General features: G+C 38.1%; 1 protein-coding gene across 9 annotated transcripts in view; it reads right to left on the bottom strand.

The window, feature by feature from the left end:
* The window catches only part of CBR4 (carbonyl reductase 4), a 141,322-nt gene extending 116,281 nt beyond the window's left edge, over nucleotides 1-25,041 (bottom strand). For 7 of the 9 annotated variants that reach the window (XR_010340603.1, XR_010340602.1, XM_012457216.3 and 4 more), the window contains exons 1-4: nucleotides 24,696-25,041; nucleotides 22,453-22,573; nucleotides 20,982-21,118; nucleotides 16,659-16,793 (exon numbers count right to left, since the gene is read on the bottom strand). Coding sequence is in view for 7 of the 9 variants with exons in the window: in XM_012457216.3 (XP_012312639.1) it covers nucleotides 16,659-16,793; nucleotides 20,982-21,118; nucleotides 22,453-22,573; nucleotides 24,696-24,837 (535 nt within the window). In the remaining 2 variants the exon portion in view is untranslated. Of the gene's footprint in view, nucleotides 1-1,022; nucleotides 3,619-16,658; nucleotides 16,794-20,981; nucleotides 21,119-22,452; nucleotides 22,574-23,170; nucleotides 24,636-24,695 lie in introns of those variants that run through there. The other 2 variants (XM_012457218.3, XM_064371022.1) reach the window with 2 other exon arrangements.
* Between the last annotated feature and the right edge of the window lie 1,758 nt (nucleotides 25,042-26,799).

Raw genomic sequence — 26,799 nt, 5'->3', positions numbered from 1 at the left:
GGCTAAGGCAAGAGGACCACTTGAGGCCAGGAGCTCTAGACTAGCCTGAGCAACACAGTGAGACCTTGTCTCTACAAAAAAAAATATATCTATATATATAGATAGATATAATTAGCCAGGCATGGTTAATACCTGTAGTCTCAGCTACTTGGGACACTAAGGCAGGAGGATCACTGGAGCCCAGGAGTTGGAGATGGCAGTGAGCTGTGATCACGCCACTGCACTCCAGCCTGGGCAATACAGCAAAACCCTATCTCAAAATTAATTAATTAATTTAATAAATAAAAACTTGTCTTAAATCTATCTCCACATTTCCCTCACCCTGCCTACCACTTATTAAAATTTCCAGGGAGCAGGCTCCTGACATGTTTAAAATTTATTTTAAAAAACATTCTCCAGGTAATACTGATACCATCTCCAATTGATTAGGCCAAAAGTTTCTAACTAAATTGGTGGTATTAATAATTACTCAAACTGAAAGCATACTGCCTAAGAGAAAATAGTTGATTCACTTTGCAAATTCAGTTATAAAGTAAAAGCAAGCATCAAAGTCACATAAAAAGCCAGAGAAATGTGATCAAGAAATATTCCAAGATAAGATCTGAGAGTCTCAATGACCTCCTCAACTATGGCACAATGTAATGACTAATGAATATTTCACTGCATGTATCCAATATAATCAAGAGATGAGTAGACAAGGTGTAAGTATCAAAAGAAATACAAAACATTTAGTAGGCACTCAATATCTGTTGTATTATTTAATTAGCTAAATGAATGTAAACAGTATGGTCTCCTCCCCTAGAAATTTTACAACGTAATTGAAAGACAAATTTTTAAAATCTACTCTTCTAGTTCCAGAGAAAGAAAAAATTAACATTGGAAAGTTTAAAATCATTACATACTTTATTTAAGAACAGTATGTTTATCAATTTAGTGCAGTGGTATGATTTCTCAATTTACACATATTCCTTTTGAAATTTTAGAAAAAATGCTTCAGCAATGTAAGGCACAACTCTTGAATATGTAGCATAGTCTTTGCTCTTTATTCTGAATAACAAAATCATGTAAATTATCTTCTTTGCATAATTATTCCACCCAAACTAATTGATAATATAGAAGTATCTCTCTAAAAAGCAGTTATAAACCATAAATTGAATACAAATAAAATATGAAAAAGAGAACAAATTTTAAAGCCTCTATGCAAAAAAATTAATACATTGGCTTTACCTACAAACCTTATTTTGTTAATGCTAAGCAGAGAACCTTTAAGAGCTCATAAGAGTCAGCAAACAGCTACAGATGTGTCTTGTTAATAATTCATTCAGTGCTTCTCGTAATAGCAGATTTTTAAAAATGAATTCATTGAGGTTCTTGAACCTCTGAACATAAGGCAACAGTTCACAACTGATTTCAGAAATAGAATGTAAGTATTAAATTACAAATTCTACTACGTCAGTGGAAGTGGGTAGATTCACCTGGAATAGAGCAGTGAGGGTTTAATTTACCCATTTCAAGATCTCTCCATATATTCCACCACTTTGAGGTGGCCTGGGGGAGGAGGTGGAATAGCTTAAAAGGTTATACTTCTTATTTTAAAGTATAAAAACATATACTTAAAGGCTAAACTTATCTATAACCTACATCTTAATGTCAGCAAAACATACTGCTTTCTACCCAAATCACCAACTGAATCAGCCTTACTTATGATTTCAGAGCATGAGGTGTCCAGAGAAGAAAACTCAAGCCTGAATGGGCTGCATAATGGAGAAGTACAGGTAGCCAAGGCCAGTAGGTAAGACAGCATTAGACAAACTATTTACTATGTCTGAATAAGCTCTCCTACCTGAGAAGCATCAGCTACTACATTTGAAACCATCCTGAGTGCTGCATTTCCTGTATGTGCCCAGACTTGGTAATGCCTGATAAATTCTGTATATCACCATATCTTGCATTTAATAGACAATTTGTGTAATGATACTAACTTTACTCGCACTTAATTGATTTTCTCATATCCTGAGTAGATTAAGTAAACTATTTCAAAGATGAATTTAAAATAATTTTTAAGGAACCCAAAATCTTGATTTAGAACATTGCTTTGGCTTATATTATTTCGTATTTATTAGTATATCCTATTCATAATTTTGCACTGACTTTCAATGTAAAATTAAATCTCTGCTTACACAAAGTAATTGTCAGCTCGAAATCAACATGAATGGAGTGACACTAAAAATATACTATTATTCCCCATAAAAGAGTTCAATGCAAAATAATCATTGCCTGATATTTTATATTCAGTTTATGTCTTTAACTCTACTCCCAGGCAAATATTCTCACTTAAGACCAGTGCTTCAACTGTTTCTTGTAAAGACATTTATTGTTATTGCATATTTATTTACAATTTATGGCTATTCATACAGAATTTGTTTATTTCTAGAATTTTGGAGTAAGAATCATTATAATCACTAATGCAAAATACTCTTAATTTTTTTAATGTTACCTTTCTTCTGTTTTTAAATATTAACAGCTCACTATCCTAAGTTTTTTGTGAATAAAAAAACACATCGTAAGTTCATGAGATCTATGCAGCTCGCTACTGTATCAGATATTAAAAACTTTAAGCTAAAGATTAATCCTCATTGCTTATGAGATTTTCTCAAGAATGGGTCAAATGCACCACGTTCAAATTTGTAGATTATTTTGTCCAGCTGCTCAATCAAGAGAAATACCACCCAAAGAAATCAATTCTGAATTCACGTCTTTATTTAATAAACACTATTGTTTTGCAACCCATATAAAAGCTGATCACCCAAGCACATACAAAAGGAACATATTTATCTTTAGTGGGCTTGCTAAAGTATTGACAATTAGTCACTGTCCTCTAAATACTCTTATTTTGGCAATAACACACAAGGTTAACTTTTAGAAAATTCAGCTTGATATAATAAAATAATTCATCATAATTAGACAATACAATTTTTCACTTTTGAGGCAAAATACATAAATCAATACTTGTTTATATCAATACTTGCAAAATGTCTATACACTCAGATTGCTACAGTCTATAAGGTAACCAAAGATAAGTGATACATACCCTTTAGAAAACACAATTTGTCTGGGGGGATGGTTGCACATATATTTAAATATGTTAAAAACCACTGAATTATATATTTTAAATGTGTGATTTATATGGTATGTGAATTGTGTATCATGAAGGCTTTTTAAACCAAACAATACTGCTATAACTTAGACCAAAAAAAAAAAAAACCCATAATTTGTCACACATTATTCTTTTCAGACGTATTTTTATAAAGACGGAAATTAACATTTGTAGCATCAGCAGGTTTGATTAGCAAATGTTACCCATGTAGTATAATTATCTAATCAGTAGCCAAAGTGTGCCCTTGATGCTAATCACCCCTATAATTGAATAATCTGTAAATTACAACATGAGTTGTAATCCCCCATCCACTACCAGAACATGCCCTGTAATATATGGTGATTCTAAAAGAAATACAACCGCATGTGCCACCTCAAGAGTTTCTCCAAACCTCCCAAGAGGAATATTTTTCTTTAAATGTTCTTCTTTCAAGTCTTTTGTCATATCTGTGTGTACAAATCCTAAAAGAGAAATGTTTGTTTAGTTGAAAAGGATACACACTAAGACACCTGCTCAATTTCAAAAAAATAATAACTTTGTTTCCAAAAATTTTAATTTGAAATTATTTAAAAAAAAATTTTTTTTTGAGACAGGGTCTCGCTCTGTCACCCAGGCCAGAGTGCAGTGGTAAAATCACAGCTCACTGTAGCCTGGACCTCGAGGGCACAAGAGATCCTCTCGCCTCAGCCTCCCAAGTAGCTGGGACTACAGACATGTGTCACCACACCTGGCTACTTTTTGTACTTTACTTACTTGTAGAGATGGGGTTTTGTCATGTGGCCCAGGCTGGTCTCAAACTCTTGGACTCAAGGGATCCGCCCACCTTAGCCTCCAAAAGTGTTGAGATTACAGGCATGAGCCACCATACCCACCCTAAAATTTGAATTATTAGTAGACCTTGTTTATAAAATAGTTTTGTTAGTAATCAAGACACCAAGTCTACATTTTTATTCAATTTAACTCAATGAATATTTATTGAACACTAAAATATCCGACCCCCAAGTATCTGGCCCATCTTCTTGCAAAATATAAGTAGGTAGATACAAACATGAATAAAACAAAATTCCATTATTTGAGGAACCTATGATTTGTGGAGGAAATGGTCACTTGCACACTCGATTATGATGTAAGGAAGTCTGGTGAATATTCTGATAGAATTATATATAAAATACCACAGAACAGATTAATTTTCACTTAGGTAGGGATAGAAGAGTGGAAAGTAGTGTCAAGGGAAGGAAGGCATCACAAAAGTGGTCACATGAACTGATTTTGGTAGCTGATGATTAGAAAGGCCAGTATTTCCCATCTCCATATTTTTTAAATCTTATTGTCATATCCAATTCTGACACAAGTAAACACAGAAAAATTAAAATTTAATATGGTACTAGTGTATTCAATAAAGCCTGCAGAGAATATGTTCTAAGGAACGTATTAAGTTCTATAGTATAAAGAACTGACTACGTAATACATTAACCAACCAATCCTAAATAACTACAAATATATACCAGGAAGAACTGTAGACTTGTGAAGAAAATCTTGTAAGATTAATATGGGACATACAAATACATATTACTAATAAAATACTTAACCTATATAATCAATATTCTGTATATTACTCAATCATTTGGGTTTTTAAAAAGAAAGCAAGGCCAGTCGCAGTGGCTCACGCCTGTAATCCCAGCACTTCGGGAGGCCGAGGCGAGCAGACTGACTGAGCTCAGGAGTTCGCCACCAGCCTGGGCAACACAGTGAACCCCCATCTCTACTAAAAAAAAAAAAAAATTAGCCAGCATGGCGGTGTGTGCCAGTAATCCCTACTCTACTCGGTAGGTTGAGGCAAGAGAATTGCTTGAACCTGAGAGGCAGAGGTTGCAGTGAGCCAAGATCACGCCACTGCACTCCAGTCTGGGCAACAGAACAAGACTCCGTCTCAAATAAACAAATAAATAGAAAACAAATATTAATCCTCATGAAAAGAACAATAGTTAGAAAAAAGAAATTTACGGTCATGAAAAATAGATGGACTAAAAGGTCAACATGACATGTGAAGTAAACATTTGATGTACAATCTCAAAAATAGTTTCCAAACTGCCTTACGTTAAAATTAAATCATTTATACTAATAGTTCAAACTAAAGAACAACCTAAATATATTAACATTTAAAGTACCAAAATAAATGTGAAGTAAACAATGAATTAAGAATTAACATAAGCCCACTGGTTTATAATGCAATACTATGTAATTACTTAACTTTTCTTTCTTGAGATTTGCAGTTATAAATATCTACGCATTTTCTTAAAAGTCTTGTGAAAAATATTGGTAGATTTGCCTATAATGAAACCTATGATTGGTTAAGGGAAAACCTGAAACAAGCTAATGTCTTTCAATGAGAAACTCGTTAAATAAGTTACAATACATCCACACAACAGAATAATGCAGGTATTAAAAATAATACTATATGTTCTCACTTATAAGTGGGAGCTAAATAATGTGTTCACATGAACCTGATGACAATGGAGATTCAGAAGGGTGAGAGGGTGCGAGGGAGGTGAATGAGGAGAAATTACCTAAATAAAGGGTATTCAATTAGGAAAGGAGGAAGTCAAACTGTCTCTATTAGCAGACGACATGATTGTATATTTAGAAGACCCCATCGCCTCAGCCAAAACTCTCCTTAAGCTGATAAGCAACATCAGCAAAGTCTCAGCATACAAAATGGATGTGCAGAAATCACAAGCATTCCTATACACCAATAACAGACTTAAAGAGAGCCAAATCAAGAGCAAACTCCCATTCACAATTGCTACAAAGAGAACAAAATACCTGGGAATACAACTAACAAAGGAGGTAAAGGACCTCTTCAAGGAGAACTACAACCACTGCTCAACGAAATAAGAGAAGACACAAACAGATGAAGAAACATTCCATGCTCATGGTTAGAAAGAATCAATATTGTGAAAATGGCCATACTGCCCAAAGTAATTTATAGATTTAATGCTATCCCAATCAAACTACCAATGACCTTCTTCACAGAACTGCAAAAAACCACTTTAAACTTCATATGGAACCAAAAAAGAGCCCGCATAGCCAAGACAATCCTAAGCAAAAAGAACAAAGCTGGTGGCATCATGCTGCCGGACTTCAAGCTATACTACAAGGCAACAGTAATCAAAACAGCATGGTACTGGTATCAAAAGAGAAACATAGACCAATGGAACAGAACAGACGCCTCCGGAACAACACCATACATCAACAATCATCTGATCTTTGACAAATCTGACAAAAACAAGCAATGGGGAAAAGATCCCTTGTTTAATAAATGGTGTTGGGAAGACTGGCTAGCAACTGGACCCCTTCCTGACACCTTACACTAAAATTAACTCCATATGGATTAAGGACTTAAACAAAAGATCTAACACCATAAAAACCCAGAAGAAAACCTAGGCAAAATCATTTAGGACATAGGCATAGGCGAGGACTTCATGACTAAAACACCAAAAGCAGTGGCAACAAAAGCCAAAATAGACAGATGGGATCTAATTAAACTTCTGAACTTCTGTACAGCAAAAGAAACAATCATTAGAGTGAACCGGCAAGCAACCGAATGGGAAAAAATTTTTGCCATCTACCCATCTGACAAAGGGCTAACATCCAGAATCTACAAAGAACTAAAACAGATTTACAAGAAAAAAACAAACAAATCCATTCAAAAGTGGGCGAAGGATATCAACAGACACTTTTCAAAAGAAGACATATATGAAGCCAACAAACATGAAAAAATGCGCATCATCACTGGTCATTAGAGAAATGCAAATCAAAACCACATTGAGATACCATCTTATGCCAGTTAGAATGGCGATAATTAAAAAATCTGAAGACAACAGATGCTGGAGAGGATGTGGAGAAATAGGATCACTTTTACACTGTTGGTGGGAGTGTAAATTAGTTCAACCATTGTGGGAAACAGTGTAGCAATTCCTCCAGGATCTAGAAATAGAAATTCCATTTGACACAGCAATCCCATTACTGGGTATATACCCAAAGGACTATAACTCGTTCTATTATAAAGACACATGCAGACGCATGTTCATCACAGCACTGCTTCCAATAGCAAAGACCTGGAAGCAACCCAAATGCCCATCGATGACAGACTGGACAAAGAAAATGTGGCACATATACACCATAGAATACTATGCAGCCATAAAAAACGATGAGTTTGTGTCCTTTGTAGGGACATGGATGGACCTGGAAACCATCATTCTCAGCAAACCGACACAAGAACAGAAAACCAAACACTGCATGTTCTCACTCATAGGTGGGTGTTGAACAATGAGAACACTTGGACACAAAGAGGGGAGTATCACACACTGAGGGCCATTGGGGGGAGCTACCGGAAGAGTAGTGGGAGGAAGAGTGGGGGAGGGATAATGTGGGGAGAAATGTTAGGTATAGGTGAAGAGGGGATGGTGGCAACAAACCACCTTGACATGAATGTACCTATGCAACAATCTTGCATGATCTGCACATGTACCCTAGAATCTAAAGTACAATTAAAAAAAAGAAAAGATACATTTTAACCTCAAAAACAAAAACAGAAAAACACAATAAACTACAGTAGAAATGGTTTGCAAGAAAGACTTTGTGACTATGTAAATCCCAGGCTCAACTTCTGACTCTGCTGGCCTGGCCTTTTCTCAAAGGCAGTATTGTGGTTAAAAAACCACTGGACTAGATTCTGTTCCCTGCTCTGCTAATAGTATTAAAGCTATAACCTGAGAAAAGTCACATACTATCAGCAAACGAATGACTGTTTCTGCATCATAAAATGAAACAGATTGAAAATGACACAGCTTTTTTTTTTTTTTTTTGAGACAGTCTTGCTCTGTCACCCAGACTGGAGTGCAGTGGCCCAATCTTAGCTCACTGCAACCTCCACCTCCCAGGTTCAAATGATTCTCCTACCTCAGCCTCCTGAGTAGCTGGGACTACAAGGCGCCTGCCACCATGGCCAGCTAATTTTTTTTTTTTTTTTGAAACGGAGTTTGGCTCTTGTCGCCCAGGCTGGAGTGCAATGGTGTGATCTCGGCTCACTGCAACCTCCACCTCCCAGGTTCAAGCAATTCTTCTGCCTCAGCCTCCTGAGTAGCTGGGATTACATGAATGTGCCACCACGCCTGGCTAACTGTATATTTTCAATACAGATGGGTTTTCCCTAAGTTGGCAGGGCTGGTCTCAAACTCCTGGCTTCAAGTGATCAGCCTGCCTCAGCCTCCCAAAGTACTGGGATTACAGGCATGAGTCACCATGCCTGGTTTCTTTTAGCCCTATCACACTACAACTCAAAGATTAAAAGTCTTCTTTTTAATGAGTCATCTGTAATCCCAGCACTTTTGGAGGCTGAGGCAGGAGGATTACAAGAGAATGAGACCACTCTGGCCAACAGGTAAAACCCCGTCTCTACAAAATACAAAACTTAGCTGGGCAAGGCGGTGCATGCCTATAGTCCCAGCTACTCAGGAGGCTGAGGCAGGAGAATCGTTTGAACCTGGGAGGTAGAGGTTGCAGTGAGTCAAAATTGCACCAGTGTACTCCAATCTGGCAACAGAATGAGATTCCGTCTCAAATTTTTAAAAAAAAACTATGCCTCATTAACTACTCTTCATGACTTAACTTTACTTGAAGTTTAGGAAAGTAAGTTCCCCTAAAAGGGCCCTCAGGTTTTACATTGGCAGGTATGTAGAGGTTAGGATACTTCCAATTCAAGAAGCACTAATGCTAATCTAGGTTTTCATCCATGCTGTGTTGAAAGGAACCGATGAGCCCTGCTTCTGGGTGGATGTCAGTTCTGATGTATTTGTCCTTTTGGAGACAAAAAGTAAGGCCACAAAAGTTGTGAGTGACCATTTGAACACGATTGTTAACCTTGGGGAAAAAGCAGATCAAGAATAAGGCAGGAGATACTGGAAGGTCTATAGCCTTACACAGGCAAGGAGACCTAAAGCCGTAAAACACGTTCAGGGACAATCCCAGTGAGATGGAAAGATGGCCTCTACCACACAGCCATAGGCTGGCACCCTTCTTTCTGCTTGTATTACCTTCCAGTCTGTGCTCTCTCTCCTTGGTCCCAAAGGACTCTCCTCCATATCATTCTTTTACTTCATTTGTAAAATTCTAGAATTTTGCTCTGCTCCCGTTTTTGCTAGGTATACATTTACAATGCCTTTCACACTAGGCTATAAAAATTACAAACTACCAGTTGGTGCCACTGTCCAACAAATGATGCTATTGCATCACCTGGACAATTAGAGGTTTCCGATTTGGAGGACAGACATGTGACCCACAAAAACAACCAAGTAAGCTAGATAATATGAAACAGATAAAGGCTAACATCTTGAAGCTTTTAATAAGGTCCTGTTAAACATTACGGCCTGGATTCATCTCTGCAATGGTCTATGTCTGTGTTAGGTCAGATCTGTGCAAGACAGAGTTGTGCCCTCCGAATCCAACATAATTACAAGAAGTCCAGAACATGGATCATGATGTTCAGCCACCCACTTCAAATGAGTCTCCCTCCACTGCTCAAGCTTAGAAGGGTGTGATTTATTTAGGGAAAGCTTGCAACAACCTCTCCCCAGACCTATGAATGGATAGTTGGAATAAAAAACATCAGGGGAAAGCTGCTAGCCATCACTGAACTCTGCACTAAAAGTACAGTGGGTGAGAGAGGCCAAGTTGAAAGGAAGGGATAAATTCACCAATGCTGGTTTTTCCTCTGTGATTATGATATTTTCTATGGAAGACAAGAACATATCCAAAGAGCCTCTCTTCATTTTCTGTAGCTTTTTAACAAACTGATAAACTTTACATTTTAGAGGAATTTTAGGTTTACAGAAAAACTGAGCATAACGTACAGATAGATCCCATACACCCTCATTCACATCACCCCCTTCCCATTCCCCCTATTACTAACATCTTACCTTAGTGTGGCACACATTGGTTACAACTGATAAGACAGTATTGATACTTTATTAAGTAAAGTCCATAGTTTACATTAGGGTTCACTATTTTCTGTACTTATTCATTTATTTAATACTATTTTGTCTTCATAAGCTAAGGGTTCACTCTTTAGACTGTATAGTCTACAGGTTTCGACAAATGTATAATGTCATGTGTCCACCATTATAGTAGCATATAGAATAGTTTTACTAGCCTAATAATCTGTAGCTTTTTAAAACTCATGTATCTGTCCCCTCTTTATCAGAAGTTAAATAAAATTTATCAGAAATTAAATTTAAAATGTAAAGCTAGTGTCTAATGATAAAAACTCTGGGCTGTATGGAACTTCCATGTCATTTTATATTAAAGGTTATGAATCACGTGATCTTCATTTACAAATATATTCACAACCCAGGGCATGACATATAAACAGTCTCTTGGGTTCCGTAACATGTATCACAGACCTAAAGAGAGAGATTAACAGTCCTTAAACAACTCACTCACCCTTCTTTCTGCTTGTATCACTTTCCAGTCTGTGCTCCCTCTCCTTGGCCCCAAAGGACTCTTCCCATATCATTCTTTCACTTCATTTACAAAATTCTGGAAATTGTGCTCTACTCCCCTTTTTGCTAGGTATATATTTACAATGCCTTTCAAACTGCGCTATAAAATTTACAAACTACCAGTAGATGCCATTGTCCAACAAATGATGCTATTGCATCACCTGGACAGTTAGAGGTTTCCTATTGGCTACAAAGTTATCACTCCTTAAATCAATGAAAAGATAACTGAAATGACAAGTACTAAACCAATTTAGAGCAAAGATACTTCTAGTTTAATTCCACATGTGACGAAAAACCCAGCACATTTTTTTAATAGGAACTCTTCAGGAACTGGGATACTCTTGCTCATAAAAGCAAATGCATGGCTCCTGCCCAGTGAAGATTTATATTTGATAAACTCTAAAGATATAGGCCAGACATGGTGGCTTATGCCTGTAATCCCAGCTACTTGGGTGGCTGAGGCAGGAGGATCACCTGAGCCCAGAAGGTTGAAGCTGCAGTGAGCCAAGACTGTGCCACTACGCTCCAACCTAGGCAACAGAGTGAAACCCTGTCTCAAAAAAATTTTTAAACAATGTTTATAAAAGATTATTTCCTTTATCCATTTCTGACTAGCTATATAGAATAAATAGAAACACCTCATTTCCATATTCCTAGGTCATTATTTTAGTTTTCAACATTTTTACATACAACAAAGCCCTTATATTTAAAAAAGATACCAGGATTTTAGCCTATCACTAATACTAACAATTATGAGATAGGGCACTATTTGATGAATCTACCAGCTCAGATGTCCACTCTTCTATATAAGTTTCTAGGACCAAGAAAGAATAAAAACAACCCCAGACACTTTTCTAAGGAAGAAGAAATAAAGCTCTTACCAAAAACTAAACGAAGATTTTAACCAGAACAAATTTCTATGCCTTAATATTATGTTTGTAGAGGGAAGCAGAGTGAGAAATCAACTTCATGCCAAATAGCACATAAGAATACTTAGAATATCTGCTCTGAGTAGCTGCCAAGCTCATGCAAATCTTTGTCAACAAGATTTTCTCCAAGTAGTAAACATAAAGCTCTTCAACTTAAAAAAAAAAAGTACAGAAACACTTGAAATATCCTATAGAAATAAATGCAATACTTTACTATTTGTCAAAATTTAAAATGCATATACCTCTGAAGCCTTGGCAGTTTCATTCCCAAGATTACACTCACATACTTGCAAATGTGCAAAATAAACTACATACAAATATTGTTACTGCATCATTAGTTGTAACAGAAAAAATTCAGAACAAAACCAAATGCCCATCAAAAGGCAACAAGTTATGTAAGTCCAGTGTACCCTTAAAACAAACATTGTGTTCTGTTTTCACTTAGTCATTAAAAGTGACACAACAGTCACAAAACAGCAAATATTACATGATTCTATTTATATGAAATGTCAAGAACATGCAAATCTGTAGAGACAGTAGTTTAGTGGTTGCCAAAACCTGGGGAGATTGGAAAGAAATAGGGAATGAATGCTAATGGGTTTAGGATTTCTTTAAGGATAACAAAAACGTTCTAAAATTTACTGTGGTGAAGACTGAACAATTCTGTGATTATACTAAAACCACTGAATTGTACACTTTAAATGGGTGAATTGTATGGTATGTGAATTGTATTTCCACAAAGCTTTATTTAAAAAAGTGAAGCAGTTGGCTGGGCACAGTGGCTCATGCCTGTAATCCCAGCACTTTGGGAGGCCAAGGCAGGTGAATCACCTGAGGTCAGGAGTTCAAGACTAGCCTGGCCAACATGGTAAAACCCTGTCTCTACTAAAAATACAAAAATTAGCCAGGTGTGGTGGTTCATGCCTGCAATCCCAGCTACTTGGGAGGTTGAGGCAGGAGAATTGCTTGAACCCAGGAGGCGGAGGCTGCAGTAAGCCAAGATTGTGCCACTAAACTCCAGCCTGGGTGACAGATTGAGTATAGGTCTCAAAAAAAAAAAAAAAAAAGTAAAGCAGCTCTATATGGAATAACATAGAAACATCACCAAGGTATATTGTTCTATGAATAAAGGAAGACACAGAACACTGTGAACTACACGATATAATTTGTGTTTTTTTCATTTTTGTTGTTTACTTTTTTTTGAGACAGTCTCATACGGTCACCTAGGCTGTCGTGCAGTGGCGTGATCTCAGCCTACTGCAATCTCCACCTCCTGGGTTCAAGCAGTTCTCCCACCTCAACCTCCTGAGTAGCTGGGACTACAGGCATGTGCCACCACGTCCAGCTAATTTTTTTTTTTTTTTTTTTTTGAGACGGAGTTTCGCTCTTGTTACCCAGGCTAGAGTGCAATGGCGCGATCTCCGCCTCCTGGGTTCAGGCAATTCTCCTGCCTCAGCCTCCTGAGTAGCTGGGATTACAGGCACGCGCCACCATGACCAGCTAATTTTTTGTATTTTTAGTAGAGACGGGGTTTCACCATGTTGATCAGGATGGTCTCGATCTCTTGACCTCGTGATCCACCCGCCTCGGCCTCCCAGAGTGCTGGGATTACAGGCGTGAGTCACCGCGCCCGGCCTTTTTTTGTATTTTTAGTAGAGACAGGGTTTTACCATTTTGGCCAGGAGGGTCTCCATCTCCTGACTTTGTGATCCACCCACCTCAGCCTCCCAAAGTGCTGGGATTACGGGCATGAGTCACCTCACCCGGCCTATAATTTGTGTTTTCGTACACACATGCCCAACAAGCTTTATTGGCTTATATATGAAATACAAAAGAACTTATGTAGTTAACAAGTTACTTTTAAGTAACTGAATGTCCGGAGGAGAAAAGACACCCTTCACTCTATCCTTTTTTGTACTTTTGAATTTTGTACAACATGTATTATCTATCCAAAATACATATATTTTTTAAAGTAATATAGCCATTATAGGTTCATTTTATCAAATACTGTTTCTAATATTCAACATTTTCCATCAGTAAGATTTACCATGATCAACAGTTTATTTTATATTTAAAGTAATACCAAAGATCAGCAGCTATTAATCTTTAAAAACAGTCAACAGTATTAGGCAATGAATGGCAGCCTAATTTATTATTTTCCTTGTTCCTTGCTTTTCCTGTTCTAATTTGTTTTTAAGCTGTCTTCCTGCTAATTGGAAACTCCATTTGAAGGTGACCAGGAAACTGACATAAAAGGACAAATATTTGTTAACTCTGATGTTTGTTAGCTCTGTTACAAGATCTGTTGAAGAATCTGGTTGAAATTACTATTTAAAATAAAGTTGATAAATAATTCATAGAACTGATTTAATTCTACTATTTCAAGTTGCACTTTGCTTCTGACCAATGATGCATATTCATACCATCAAACCTGCTAAATATACATAAAGGCCATCCTATTAAATGGCCACATTTTCAGCTACAAGTTTTTACTGGAAATCCAAAATATATAAATATATATTATGCTCTATGAGGACTGCATGCTCAACAAAAAAGATGTGATAAATAAAACCACCACTTTAAAAAAAAAAAAAAAAAGACTGCACTGGAAAGTAAGATAACTTTAAGAAAGAGACTACTACAACCACACTTCCGTAACAATCTTAAAACTTCCCTTAGTGTGCAAACTGGATTCCCACTATTTAGTCTACTGCCTTGACAATGATTCACTCTAATCTAGACAAAATTAAGCATTCCTTCCTTCTTCAACATTTCCATAGCACCATATATGTACCTGTATGATATATTTATCAGATAGCATTGCAATTATTTGTTTACATGTCAGTCTTTTTCACTATACTAACTACTTGTGCAGAAATATCTTATTCATTCTTGTAATCTGGGGAGCTAGCCCAGCTGCTGCACGTAGGAGACATGCCAGAAAGTTGGCTGCATGTGTTATTGTTAGCTAAGAACATTCCCATTTCCCCTAAACCATTCAGCTTTTAAATTATCATGAACGAAAATTAACCCTTCATTACCCACAGTATTCCAATCCTGAAAAGAGAAGGAAGCAAATACGTGTAGTCCCAAACCACAAATAATTTATTGCACAGATGGTTCATCTAGGCTAACGCTAATATCAATCAGCTTGCATAAAGCGTACACAAACAGAAAACAGCGCTAAGACAACGACAATACTGCTTTTGGAGTTTTTTCTCTCTCCCCCCACCCCCAGAAAATAGATGTATCTGAACCACAGTCACTTATCAAATATTCATGGATTTAGAGTGTCTGAATGTAGCTAGTAACTGTGTCAAAAAATAAATAAATTTAAAAAATGAATTGGGATAAAGACACAATATAGACCAAAAGGGCTAACAGGACATTTTGGTAAATCCCTGATACACGCTGGCTCAGCTTCAGTGCCAAAGCAAATACCAACTGTAAGGTCCAAGCTGGAGCCATTAGTGACTGGAAAGGGAAAGGTGGCAAAGGCCTACTTCAGCCCTCCCTTCTTACAAACAACCAGCAAACCAAAAGAAACTGCCTTTTCTTATATAGTGATTAATTCTTAAGTACCTATAGCAGGTTAGGACAAAGATTCCATGGCTAACTGACAGAGGTATATAAAAACATTTGTGTTACTCAAAAACCACGTAAATATCTAATCAAAATTTCTAGCACACCAGCTAATTCGTGATAATGTATTTTTGAGTTTTAGCACCTTTTTACTACCCTCTTCATTAATCCAGGCAATTTGATCAACTAGTAACCTGGCAAAATGCAAATAATAGAAAAGCAAAAATTAGGAAAATGGAAGATTCAAGACAGTTTAGACAGACCATAGTAGTAAAAGGAGAAAACTATCTAAAGCTTGTGTAATGGTATAAAGGAAATCTAAAAAGAATTTTTTTTTTTTTATTTTTATAGAGACAGGGTCTCACTCTGTCACCTAGGCTGGAATGCAATGGCATAATCACAGTTCATTGCAACCTCCAACTCCTGGGCTCAAGCAATCCTCCTGCTTTAGCTTCCCAAGTAGCTGGGACTACAGGTGTGTACCACCATGCCCAGCTAATTTTTTTCTTTAGTACAGACAGCATCTTGCTATGTTGCTCAGGCTGATCTGGAACTCCTGGCCTCACAATACAATACTCCTGCCTCAGCCTCCCACATAGCTGGGATTACAGGAATAAGCTATCACACCTGACAGGACATTATTTTTAAGCTTCCATTAGATGGAAATCAAGACGAAGCTTTTAGTAACAGTTCTTCCATAAACTAGCTGTGTAATCTTAGGCAAGTCACTCTGAATCCCAGGTACAGTTTTCTAATCTACGAAAACAACTGGAAAAAATAATCTCTAAGACCCTCTCCACCTTAAGTTATTCCATTAGTACAAAATTTAAAATTAAAGATTCCTATGGTTTGGATGTTTGTCCCCTCCAAATCTCATGTTGAACTGTAATTCCCAATGTAGGAGGTGGGCCTGGTGGGAGGTGTCTGTGTCATGGAGGCAGATCCCTCACGAATAGCCTGGTGCCCTCCACATGGTAAGGAATGAGTTCTCACTGTTAGTTCACGCCAGAGCTGGTTGTTGAAAAGAGCCTGGCACCTCCTCTCTCTCTTGCTTCTGCTATCCTCATATGACTTGCCTGCTGCCTCTTTACCTTCTGACATGATTCAAAGAAACCTTCTTGGGCCCCACCAGAAGCTGAGCAGATGCTGATGTCATATTTGCACAGCCTGCACAGCCGAGAGCCAAATAAGCCTCTTTTCTTTATGAATTACCTCAAGATAGTCTTTATAGCAATGCCAACATGCTAACACAAAGACTTTATATATGATATGAGGTACAAGAAATTTTTTCAAGTCCCCCAGTTCATTATTTGATTCCTTCGCAATCATTTTACAAACTATTCTACCCAGATGTCAATTACTAATGTTCCAAATAATGGCTTCGCTATAAAATAATAATCATAATCAAGTTATTTTAAAGTTTTCACTAACCTGGTGCAACTACATTCACTCTAATTTTCTTTCTTGCTACCTCTTTAGCAAGAGCACGTGAAAATCCAACTAATCCTCCTTTACTGGCACTGTAAACAGACTGGCCAGAATTGCCTTTTAAGCCAACAATGCTTCCTAGGACAAAAAAAAAAAAAAGCAAATTAGATTCAATTAATGAGGTTACTTGAAAATTCAGATAATTTATAGTAAATGAACAAAAAGGTAAAACCCACTTTACCCTGTCCTTTGTTAAAATTAGAAATTCTAACCATTGTCATCAGTCGTTTATCAAAGATTTAAGAATCCAGTTCTGCTCCAGATATATACAGAAAATAGCAGCTGAAAGCAGCTGATATAAAACTGCCAATGCCAGGCAGGTGCTTGCAAATTGATCCATTATGTGAAAGGGACCCACTCTAACCTCTGAGTAGGTCACATATGATTAAAATTCTGTGGTATTTATAAAGGCTTCCAGCAGGTAGAGGTTAAAGCCAGAAAAAGTCAGACAAAAGCTGAGGCTGATAAATTTTATGATTCTACAACACAGACATAGGCAGAAAATTCTCATTTTCACCTTAAAAACTAGTTCATTTGAAGACAAATCTCACTAAAATTGAATTATATGCATACCTCATTTTATTGTTTTGCTGTATTGTGCTTTGCAGATACTGCATTTAAAAAAAAAAAAATTTTAACAAATCGAAGGCTTGTAGCAACCCTGCATCAAGCAATTCTATTAGCACTTTTCCAACAGCATGGCTCGCTGTGAGCAGTGCTCACTGGGTCTCTGTCTCATTTTGGTAATTTTCACACCATCTTGAACGTTTTCATTATTATATTTGCTATAATGACCCGTGGTCAGTAATTCTTGATGTTTACTGCTGTTGGGGTGCCACAAAGTATTACTGCTCATTGACAATGAATGCATCTGGTCACCAAAGAGCTCTGATGGAGATGTACAAGGGGATTAATGTTGTTTTTTGTGCCTGTTAATACAGTATCTTTTCTTCAGCTCATGGATCAAGGGGTAATTCTGACTTTCAAGTCTTATTTAAGAAACCTTTTACAAGTCTATAGCAGTCATAAATAGTCATTCCTCTTATGAATCTGGGCAACGTAAACTGAAAACCTTCTGGAAAGGATTCACCATACTATTTGCCATTCAGAACATTTATGATTCATGGCAGGCGGTCAAAATATCAACATTAACAGAGTTTGAAAGAAGTTACTTCAGTCCTCATGGATGATTTTGCAGGGTTCAAGAATTTAGTGGAGCAGAATTGCAAGTGGAGCCTGAAGACGTGACTGAATTGCTGCAATGGAGTTGCTTCTTATGTGTGGATAAACAAAGTTGTTTCTCAAGGTGGAATCTATTCCTTGTGAAGATGTGAATACTGTTGAAATGACAAAGGATTTAGAATATCCTATAAATTTAGTTGATAAAGCAATGGCAGGGACTGAGAGGACTGGATCCAATTTTTAAAGTTCTACTTGGATAAAATGGTATCAAACAGCATCACATGCTACAGAGAAATCTTTCAGGAAATGAAGAGTCAATCAGTGTGGGAAATGTTGTATTATCTTAAGAAATTGCCACGACCACCCCAACTTTCAGCAACCACAACCATTATCAGTCAGCAGCCACCAACATCAAGGCAAGACCTTCCACCAGCAAAAAGATTATGACTTGCTGAAAGCTCAGATGATCATTAGCATTTTTTAGCAATAAAGTATTTTTTGGCAACAAAGTATTTACATTGTTTTTTAGACAAAATGCTACTGCATACTTAACAGACCGTATCTTTTACATGCACTGAGAAACTGAACAATTTGTGTGACTTACATTATTGAGACATTTGCTTTATTCTGGTAGAGTAGAACCAAAGCTGTAATAACTGTGAGATATGCTTGTACTGTCAATCTAAACTGCCAGAGCTTCAACTATAAACATTTTGTAAAAGTGCAATTTCATTATATTCAGCATAAGGAGAACTGATGGGTTTTTTAAAAACACCTTAAAAAAGAATATTTTAGAGTTAAATAAATATACCTCAGGTTATCAGGTACAACTGTAAATTGTACTGCCCACAGAAGATTCTTGAGTGACCACATCTAATGAATATGTAGGGACATAGATGAACCTAGAAACCATCATTCTCAGCAAACTGACAAAAGAACAGAAAATCAAACACTGCATGTTCTCACTCATAGGTGGGTGTTGAACAATGAGAACACGAGGTCACAGAGATGGGAGCAACACACACTGAGGTCCGTTGGTGGGGGTAGGGGAGGGATAGTGGGAGGGAGGGTGGGGAGGGTAACGTGGGGAGAAATGTCAAGTATAGGTGATGGGGGGATGGAGGCAGCAAACCACCTTGCCATGAAGGTACTTATGCAACAATCTTGCCTGATCTGCACATGTACCCCAGAATCTAAAGTTCAATAAAAAATAGTAATAATTTTTAATTCAAATATCAACTATATGCAAATAAACTCTTGCAAAACCGAAGTGAGGAAGTAATTTTCTGCACCACTGACCTGTACTTTAGATATAAAAATGAATCAAGGATCTCACAAAATTTTTTTAAAGTAATTTTATTTTAGAAAAGGAAACATTCCAAACATTTCTCTATTATAATCAAAAAGTTCAGTAATAAAATATTTATCTACATTATATATTGTCTGCCAATCAGTAAAGGAAGAGAACTGTGAAGTACACAGAGAGAAAAGACATCAGACTGAGAAAATGCATATGGAAAGAAAAAGGGGTGCTTATCAGAAAGAAAAATACAGAGACACACAAAAAATACATGCCCACAAAAAAAACACCAAACGGGGCTGGTGCGATGGTAGTGGGTTATCAGAACTTATTAACAATGGTGTCACTAAAGCAACCCGCCAGTGCTAAATATGACTGGCTTTTAAAAGAAAAAAAAAATACAGACAGAAACTTTAGCAGCTTTAACTCGTGCCACACACTACTGTTCATCTGGTCAAAAAGTGGTAATTCTTGAAATATCAATGAAGCGTCTAGGAGTTTAAAGTAGTTCTTTCTGTAGCAAGATTCTCAATTTACTTTTGATTATTTACTTTTAGCTCAATTCTAAAAGTTTTGCATGCATAAGGAGAACCGATGGGTTTTTTTAAATATAACTTAAAAAAGAATATTTTAGAGTTAAATAAATATACCTCAGGTTATCAGGTGACAGGTACAGGTCTGTTTGCCTGCTTATAAGAATCCAAAGTCCTTATCTGGCTGTGTTAAAATGCAAAGGTTGACTAACTGACTAATCTCTTTTATAAGAAAACAGAGCCCTTAAATTTTTAAGGGTAAATGTCCAAAATGCTCTCATGTCCCCTTAGTTTGTTAGCATAGTATTCTTTCCTTTCTTATTTTCAAAACAGAAAAACCCTAAATTCTGGCTTGGAAAACCATTTCCTACATTTAAAAGAACAGGGTCATTTACTTTCATGGAGAAGCAACCTCCTTTTGTGGCCTTTTAAGGTATTACCATTTGAAAATAAAAAGCAGATGATATACTACTATGTTCAAATTACCAAACTGAAATAAAATTTCAAGCCATTTTGCATTTTAAGTTCTACAGGCATATACTCCACAGTTTATCTGCCCTGTAGGTTAGATGAACTGAAAACTAGGGGTTACTTACACTCATTCTTAAAAACAGAGAAATTTTATCTTCCTTTAAACCTCCACACAAGATTTAACAGTAACCCGTGCAACTGCTGTACATGATATTACTTAGTCCCCACTGTCTACTTTAATTCCTTGTCCATGTTTTAAAAACTAGGTTTCTGGCTGGGAACGTGGCTCCCACCTATAATCCCAGACTTTAGGAGGATCACTTGAGTCCAGGAGCTAAAAACCAGCCTGGGCCACATAGTGAGACCTCATCTCTATTAAAAAAAAAAAAGAAGAAGTTTCCATAAAAATCAGGATGGTCCAATTTCTCTTGAGAAATCAAAATTGCTGGCAAAACTGGGACCACATTATAGAATCTAAGTGGTGGCCTCCACCATTCCATATGGGCTCTGGACAATGAAGCTGAGTATCATTTATCCCATGGCTGCTCCTGTCATTCTTCTAGTACTTGGTGGTAGCACTCATTTAACACCTGCCTGACTCCTATAGGGATGTAAATGTGTGATTCCTATTTTACTCATTAATCAATTAATTAAATCATTTTTTCCATAGATAATAGAAATTTCACCCAAGTTTCACAAGTAAATAAACTATAAATTGGTAGATTAAATATCTGTATGGTATTATGGGATAATTATAAATTCACAAAGGTGAAGACTCACCTACATTAACTATAGACCCTCCCTGTTGTTGAATCATAGTCCTCACGGCAGCTTTACAGGTCAGCATGGAACCCAAGAGGTTGGTATGAAGCTGAGATACCATATCTTCAGTTTTTGTTCTTACTAAAAGACTATCCCTACAAAAAGAAACAGTATATAACAGCATATAGTAACAAGATAAAACAAACCAAAAATGTCAAAACTAAGATAATATTTCTACTGAAAGTAGGGTGCAAGAAGTGCTTCCTATCTGAGCTAGGATAACTAGAATACCTAGAGCCCCATTTTGAACTTGGTTTGAGATACATTAAATAACAATTGATAAACCAGAAAGGAGGCACTTGGAAGACAGGTTCCTACCCTTCTCAGCTTGAGTGGCAAATATTCTTAGCCCCTAAAAGTATTACCACGTAGCCAAAATAGTTTGAATGACCTGAGCAACTGCCACACTAAGCCTTGTTTAGCAAGAAAATGTTATTCTAAATATTCTCTCCTAAATTCATTTTTTTTTTAAAGTAATATCCACTCCATTACTCTATTAGTATTAAGTTCACAAACTGGCAAAACTTATATATGGTGAAGAAATTCAGAAAATAGTTACCTACAGGGAAGTATTATTAATTGAGAAGGCACTGCCTTCTGAAGCACTGGAAACATTCTACAGCTCAATATGGGTGATGATTACAATGTTAAAACCGATTAAACTGGACATTTATTATATGTTGTATCTCAATATAAAAGAAAAGAATTTATGCTAGGCATAGTGGCTCATGACTGGGAGGCAAGGCGGAAGGATCACCTGAGGTCAGGAGTTCAAGACCAGCCTGATCAACATGGAGAAACCCCACCTCTACTAATAAAAATATAAAATTAGCCGGACGTAGTGGCCCATGCCTGTAGTCCCAGCTACTCAGTAGGCTGAGGCAGGAAAATCGCTTGAACCCAGTAGGCAGAGGATGCAGTGACCCGAGATGGCGCCATTGCACTCCAGCCTGGGCAACAATAGCAAAACTCCATCACAAAAATAAATAAACAAAAAATAAATTTGCCAGGTGCAGTGGCTCACGCCTGTAATCCTAGCACTTTGGGAGACTGAGGTGGACAGATCACAAGGTCAGGAAATCAAGACCATCCTGGCCAACATGGTGAAACCCTGTCTCACAAAAAATTAGTTGGGCGTGGTGGCATGCACCTGTAGTCCCAGCACTCAGGAGGCTGAGGCAGGGGAATTGCTTGAACTTGGGAGGTGGATGTTGCAGTGAGCCGAGATCCGCCACTGCACTCCAGCCTGGGGACAGAGCAAGACTCCATCTCAAAAAAAAAAAAAAAATTATGGACTGACAAGTTTTAAAATACATAGTTTTTTCTCCCAGTTAGAAGTATAATAATATATTAACTTATACTAATCAAAGACATATTAGGAATAAAAGTTTTTAAAATATCTATAAATTTACTTAAATCTGTGACCAACCTGTTAATACCAGCCGCATTTACCAAGAAATTTACTCGACCTAAGTGTTTCTCCATCTCTTCAAATGTATTTCGAACATCATGTTCTTTAGCAACATCACAGCTAAATGCCAAATGATTTCCTACACAACAAAGTTAAATAACAATTACTTATAACTCAAATTTTAAATGTATTCAATACACATGTGTTAAGCATCAAAGATGGCAGGCCCGTGCTAAAACCTAGAAATTAAAAAGTCATGTCATGAGGCCCGGATTTCAGAGTTGGCCTAATGAAACTGGGATGGGGGAGCAAGAGGAAATAAAGCACTACTACAGAAAGTTAATTTTAAAACTTTCTTTTTAATCAACAAAGAGGGGAGGGCTTTTTCAAGTTATAAAGGCTCTGTAAGATTCATCTAATAATATTTCCAGCTTTAACACTGAACTCATGCTCCCCAATTCAACAGTCTTTTGGGTTTTATATTCCTTTTTTCAAATTTATATCTAATTCTGTCAGGTTTTCGTTGAATTAGTTTCTCTGGGCCTGAACAGGAACTCTAGAGTTTCTTCTTCTTTTTAAGAGCTACGGATACACTATGGCACATATAGTATAATGACTATTTTTCAAAAACCTCACCATCAGGAGACACGAGATAACACGGGAAGCTGTAAAAACACTAAAACTACAAACCATGGGGTGGGGGAAAACACTTTTTACAAAAACAACTGTTACTTACCACTTTTAAAAAATGGTTAAATGCCAAAAAACTACACTTCGAAGGAAAAATAAAGCATTCCCTGCCCCTAAAATATAGAATTGTATTTAAGAGCTAAAAAAAAAAATTGCTTTTCTGTTTGACCTTGACAAACATGTCTACACTACATTACCCCATCAAGCCTTTGGAAACAGTAAGTCACTGGGAAATTTTACTTTCTATATGAAAACCAATCACTCATGGAACACGATTCAAAGGAATGCAGGGCCCAAAAGCATCCTGTGTCTCTCTCTTGGTTTTCACCTGAAGACTCGCTGTTTTCACAACCACCTTTGAAACCTCAACTAATGGCTCAATCTAGTCCAGCAAACACTGATGGCTTGGGGTGACTCAGTAAGGGTCACCATTCTTCCCCATTGTTGAATGGCAAGGAACATCAGCTTCAAGAAGCATTCACTAACACTCGCCCTGAGTTGTAACTTAGGGGATTTTTTTTCTTTTAGAGATCCCAATATTCTCCCAACCAACAGTGAATAGGTGATACCAAACCAATCAGTAAGGTTAACTTAAAAACGAACAGCCACACCTGGCACCTATAGTCCCCCAATAAATCAGGAGTTGGAGTCCAGCCCGGGAAACATGAGAAGCCCTCTCAAAAATAAAATAAAATAAAAAACCCACACACAAAAACAGTAAGAGCCACAAGATGCACCCGCAGGCCTCTATTCTCCCCATGCCTCCCTGAGAGTAAATGAAGTTTTGTCCATTTTAGTAACTAAACAAATAGCACCTTCGGATCTTTCTAATGTCCTGTTTCTCCCTAACCTCAAGGAAGAATTAAATTCACAAAATGACTAAACCATTATTAATAAGCCAGAAAAAAGAAAAAAAACAACCTGAAGTTTAAATGCAATAAAAAAGAATCTCGCAGAACAAAGTTCAACTGTCTATTTGCAAAACCTAATTTGCTAACATTAAAGCAAACAAGGTATATGTCAACACTGGCTGGAACTCAGAAAGGTTTCTCTCTCAGACTGCTTTGTGCATTCGCACAGGCCCAGGCACGGCCCTCAGCAATACTGAGAGAGCCGTTTACACCTGGCACTCCCCTCACCTGCCTGAACCCTTTTCCGCCCAGCCCTGCCTCCGGCGACAAGAATGCGCCCTTTCCCTAAATTCAAAGTTAACTGTCCTGTGGCTCTCTCCCGCCAGACACCAAAACAGGGCAGCTCCGCAAGGTGAGCACAAGCCGCAGGACGGCGGATGCTTATTCGCGGGGCCTCACGAGACTACGCGATCCCAAAGAAAACCCCGAGTGCCCAGCCCTCCGCGCGGGCTGCGTGGCCGACGTTCTGGAGACCCCGGGAGGTCGGGGTTTCTGCACGAGGCGCGTTCCATCCTTGGAACGGAGAGCGGAGCGCCTGCACGCGGCTTACGGAGAAACCTCAGAGCCCGAAAGCCCAGGACCGCTTGCTTTACAAAGCAGATTTTCTCTGGGCTCCTGGACCACGGCCATATAACTGGACAACTCCAGTTCGGTACCTACCGCCGAGGTCACCGGCGGCGGCTTTGGCCCCTTCCAGGTTTCTGGCAATGATCGCCAGTCGGTAGCCTTTCCGGGCCATTAACTGGGCCACGGCCCTGCCAATGCCTCGGGAGCCTCCGAAAATAGCACACACTTTGTCCATCTCGGACTCAAAAACTCGGAGGAGAGAGAAGGGAGTGGCGGCTCCTTTCCAGGTTCCTATAGGCTTTTAAACAACCGCGGTTCCCAAAGAAAACAACAACAAAAAAATGCAAACCGCAAACAAAAAACAGACCGCTCAACAACTCCTCCTGCGGCCGAACTCTGGTAAAGCAGGATGCCGCGGAGTTGAGCAAGGAGTCACGGCGGCGCCGCCTCGACGTCATTACGCATTGACTCTTCCGCGCTGCGCCTAAAGAGCACGGCTGCGAGAGCTCCCCGCAGGCGGAAGAATGGCCTGGAGGGGGCCTCAATGCATGCTGGGACCTGTAGTCTTGACGCAGGAAAGCAACTGGCGCAGGCGCGCTGCTTGGTGGGAAACGTAAGTGGGGCACAGAGGGGGATCTTCTGGACCAGCTAGGTCCTCTCAGTCGGGATTGGAGTCCCGGTGACCTATGGACCCGGTTTGTTCAGAACTGACAGGGTTCTCAAGACGCTGGGCTTTCCCTGGGAAACCAAGACGACTTGATCACGTAGTTAGAACCCAGAACACTAGGCGTGAGCCTGTCCGGGCTCCGGTGTGTGCCCCTCGCCTAAGTGTTGTTTTGGCTACAGACTTGATGTCTTGTTGAAGTCCCCAAGTACCGCACCCACACCAGAACCTACCCTACCCGTTCCTCCCCCAGGACGCTGCAGAAGTGGACCTCTACCCGCCCAGATGTTAGCATTCACCGCGAAATGTGGCGTGAAGGTGAATGCCCTGTCGAACTTCCAGCAGGAGGTCAAGGAATTCTAATTGAATGATTGAATGGTCTTTCAAGATCTACGAAACAAGCTTAGGCTGCTGCCGACAAACAAAAATGGGTTTCTGCAATTCTAAATAAGATGTGCTGCGTGCTCTGAGAGTTAATAAACTAAAAAAAATCCATGTTTGTTACAATTATAGTGTAAAAAGAAAGCATTTCTCGATACAACATTATTTTACTAGATGATTCAGAGAAGTATGAACCATGGTCCCTACCACTAAAAAAACTACAACCCAGAACTACAGGACTAATACACATGAAACACTAGGAGGTGTATCCAAAATCATACTTAGTAAAGTGCAAAATTATATTAACACAAGAGCTCCGAGAAAATGGAGACCAGTGAAGAATGAGAGAGGCATGGAAAAGTTGGATTTGAGGGCTGGATGAGGTTTGAAAAAAGGAAATTAAGAGCAAAAAAATCTATAAATAAGCAAGTTGAGCAATATTTTAAATTTTTTATTCTTATTTCATTTAGATCCAAAGAGGATTTGAAATGGTTTGCAAAACTTCATGCGCATTTGATTTTAAAAGGCAAAGGGGACCACTGCCCCTTCTCCCACAAGGCCAGAACACTAAATTAGGTCAGTGGAAAAAGTACCAATAAAGTCATGCTATAAGAATTTACTTAGTATTAAAGAAGAGATGCATAAACTCAGAGTTTCCTGCCAGCCAAAGCAACAAAGGATATATAATTACAAGAAGTAATTTCTGTAAGAAATAAGCATCCTAGTTATGCAGCAGAGAAGCCTGAGCAAAACCCCTCCTCAGAGCTCCTCCTAAATGGCACACAAAGCAGTATAGTAGACAGTGTGCTTCCTGAAAAGAAACAAAGATTGTAAGGCTGTTTTTATAGCATCTATTAGACTTTATTGAAAGCAAATACAGTAGGAAGTTAAATATTAGCAAACAGTCACACATAAGAAATGTGTCTTTGTATGTTTGAAACAATGCCTGATTACAGGAAATTTGGGATGATGTTACATTGTAGTCAGCTTTAAAGCCAGGTGCCAAGCATTAAACAGGCCTTTAACTGCAGAAGTAACAAGATTAGAGCTGCATTTAAGAGCTATTAGTGGTGGCTCCTGCCTGTAATCCCAGCATTTTAGGAGACCGAGACAGGAGGGTTGCTTCAGTCCAGAAGTTCAAAACCAACCTGA

This window comes from Aotus nancymaae, unplaced genomic scaffold, assembly GCF_030222135.1.
Source record: "Aotus nancymaae isolate 86718 unplaced genomic scaffold, 86718_ANA_hifiasm-v0.15.2.pri h1tg000115l, whole genome shotgun sequence".
NCBI classification, from domain to species: domain Eukaryota; kingdom Metazoa; phylum Chordata; class Mammalia; order Primates; family Aotidae; genus Aotus; species Aotus nancymaae.
This window is presented reverse-complemented; position numbering and strand designations above follow the sequence as displayed.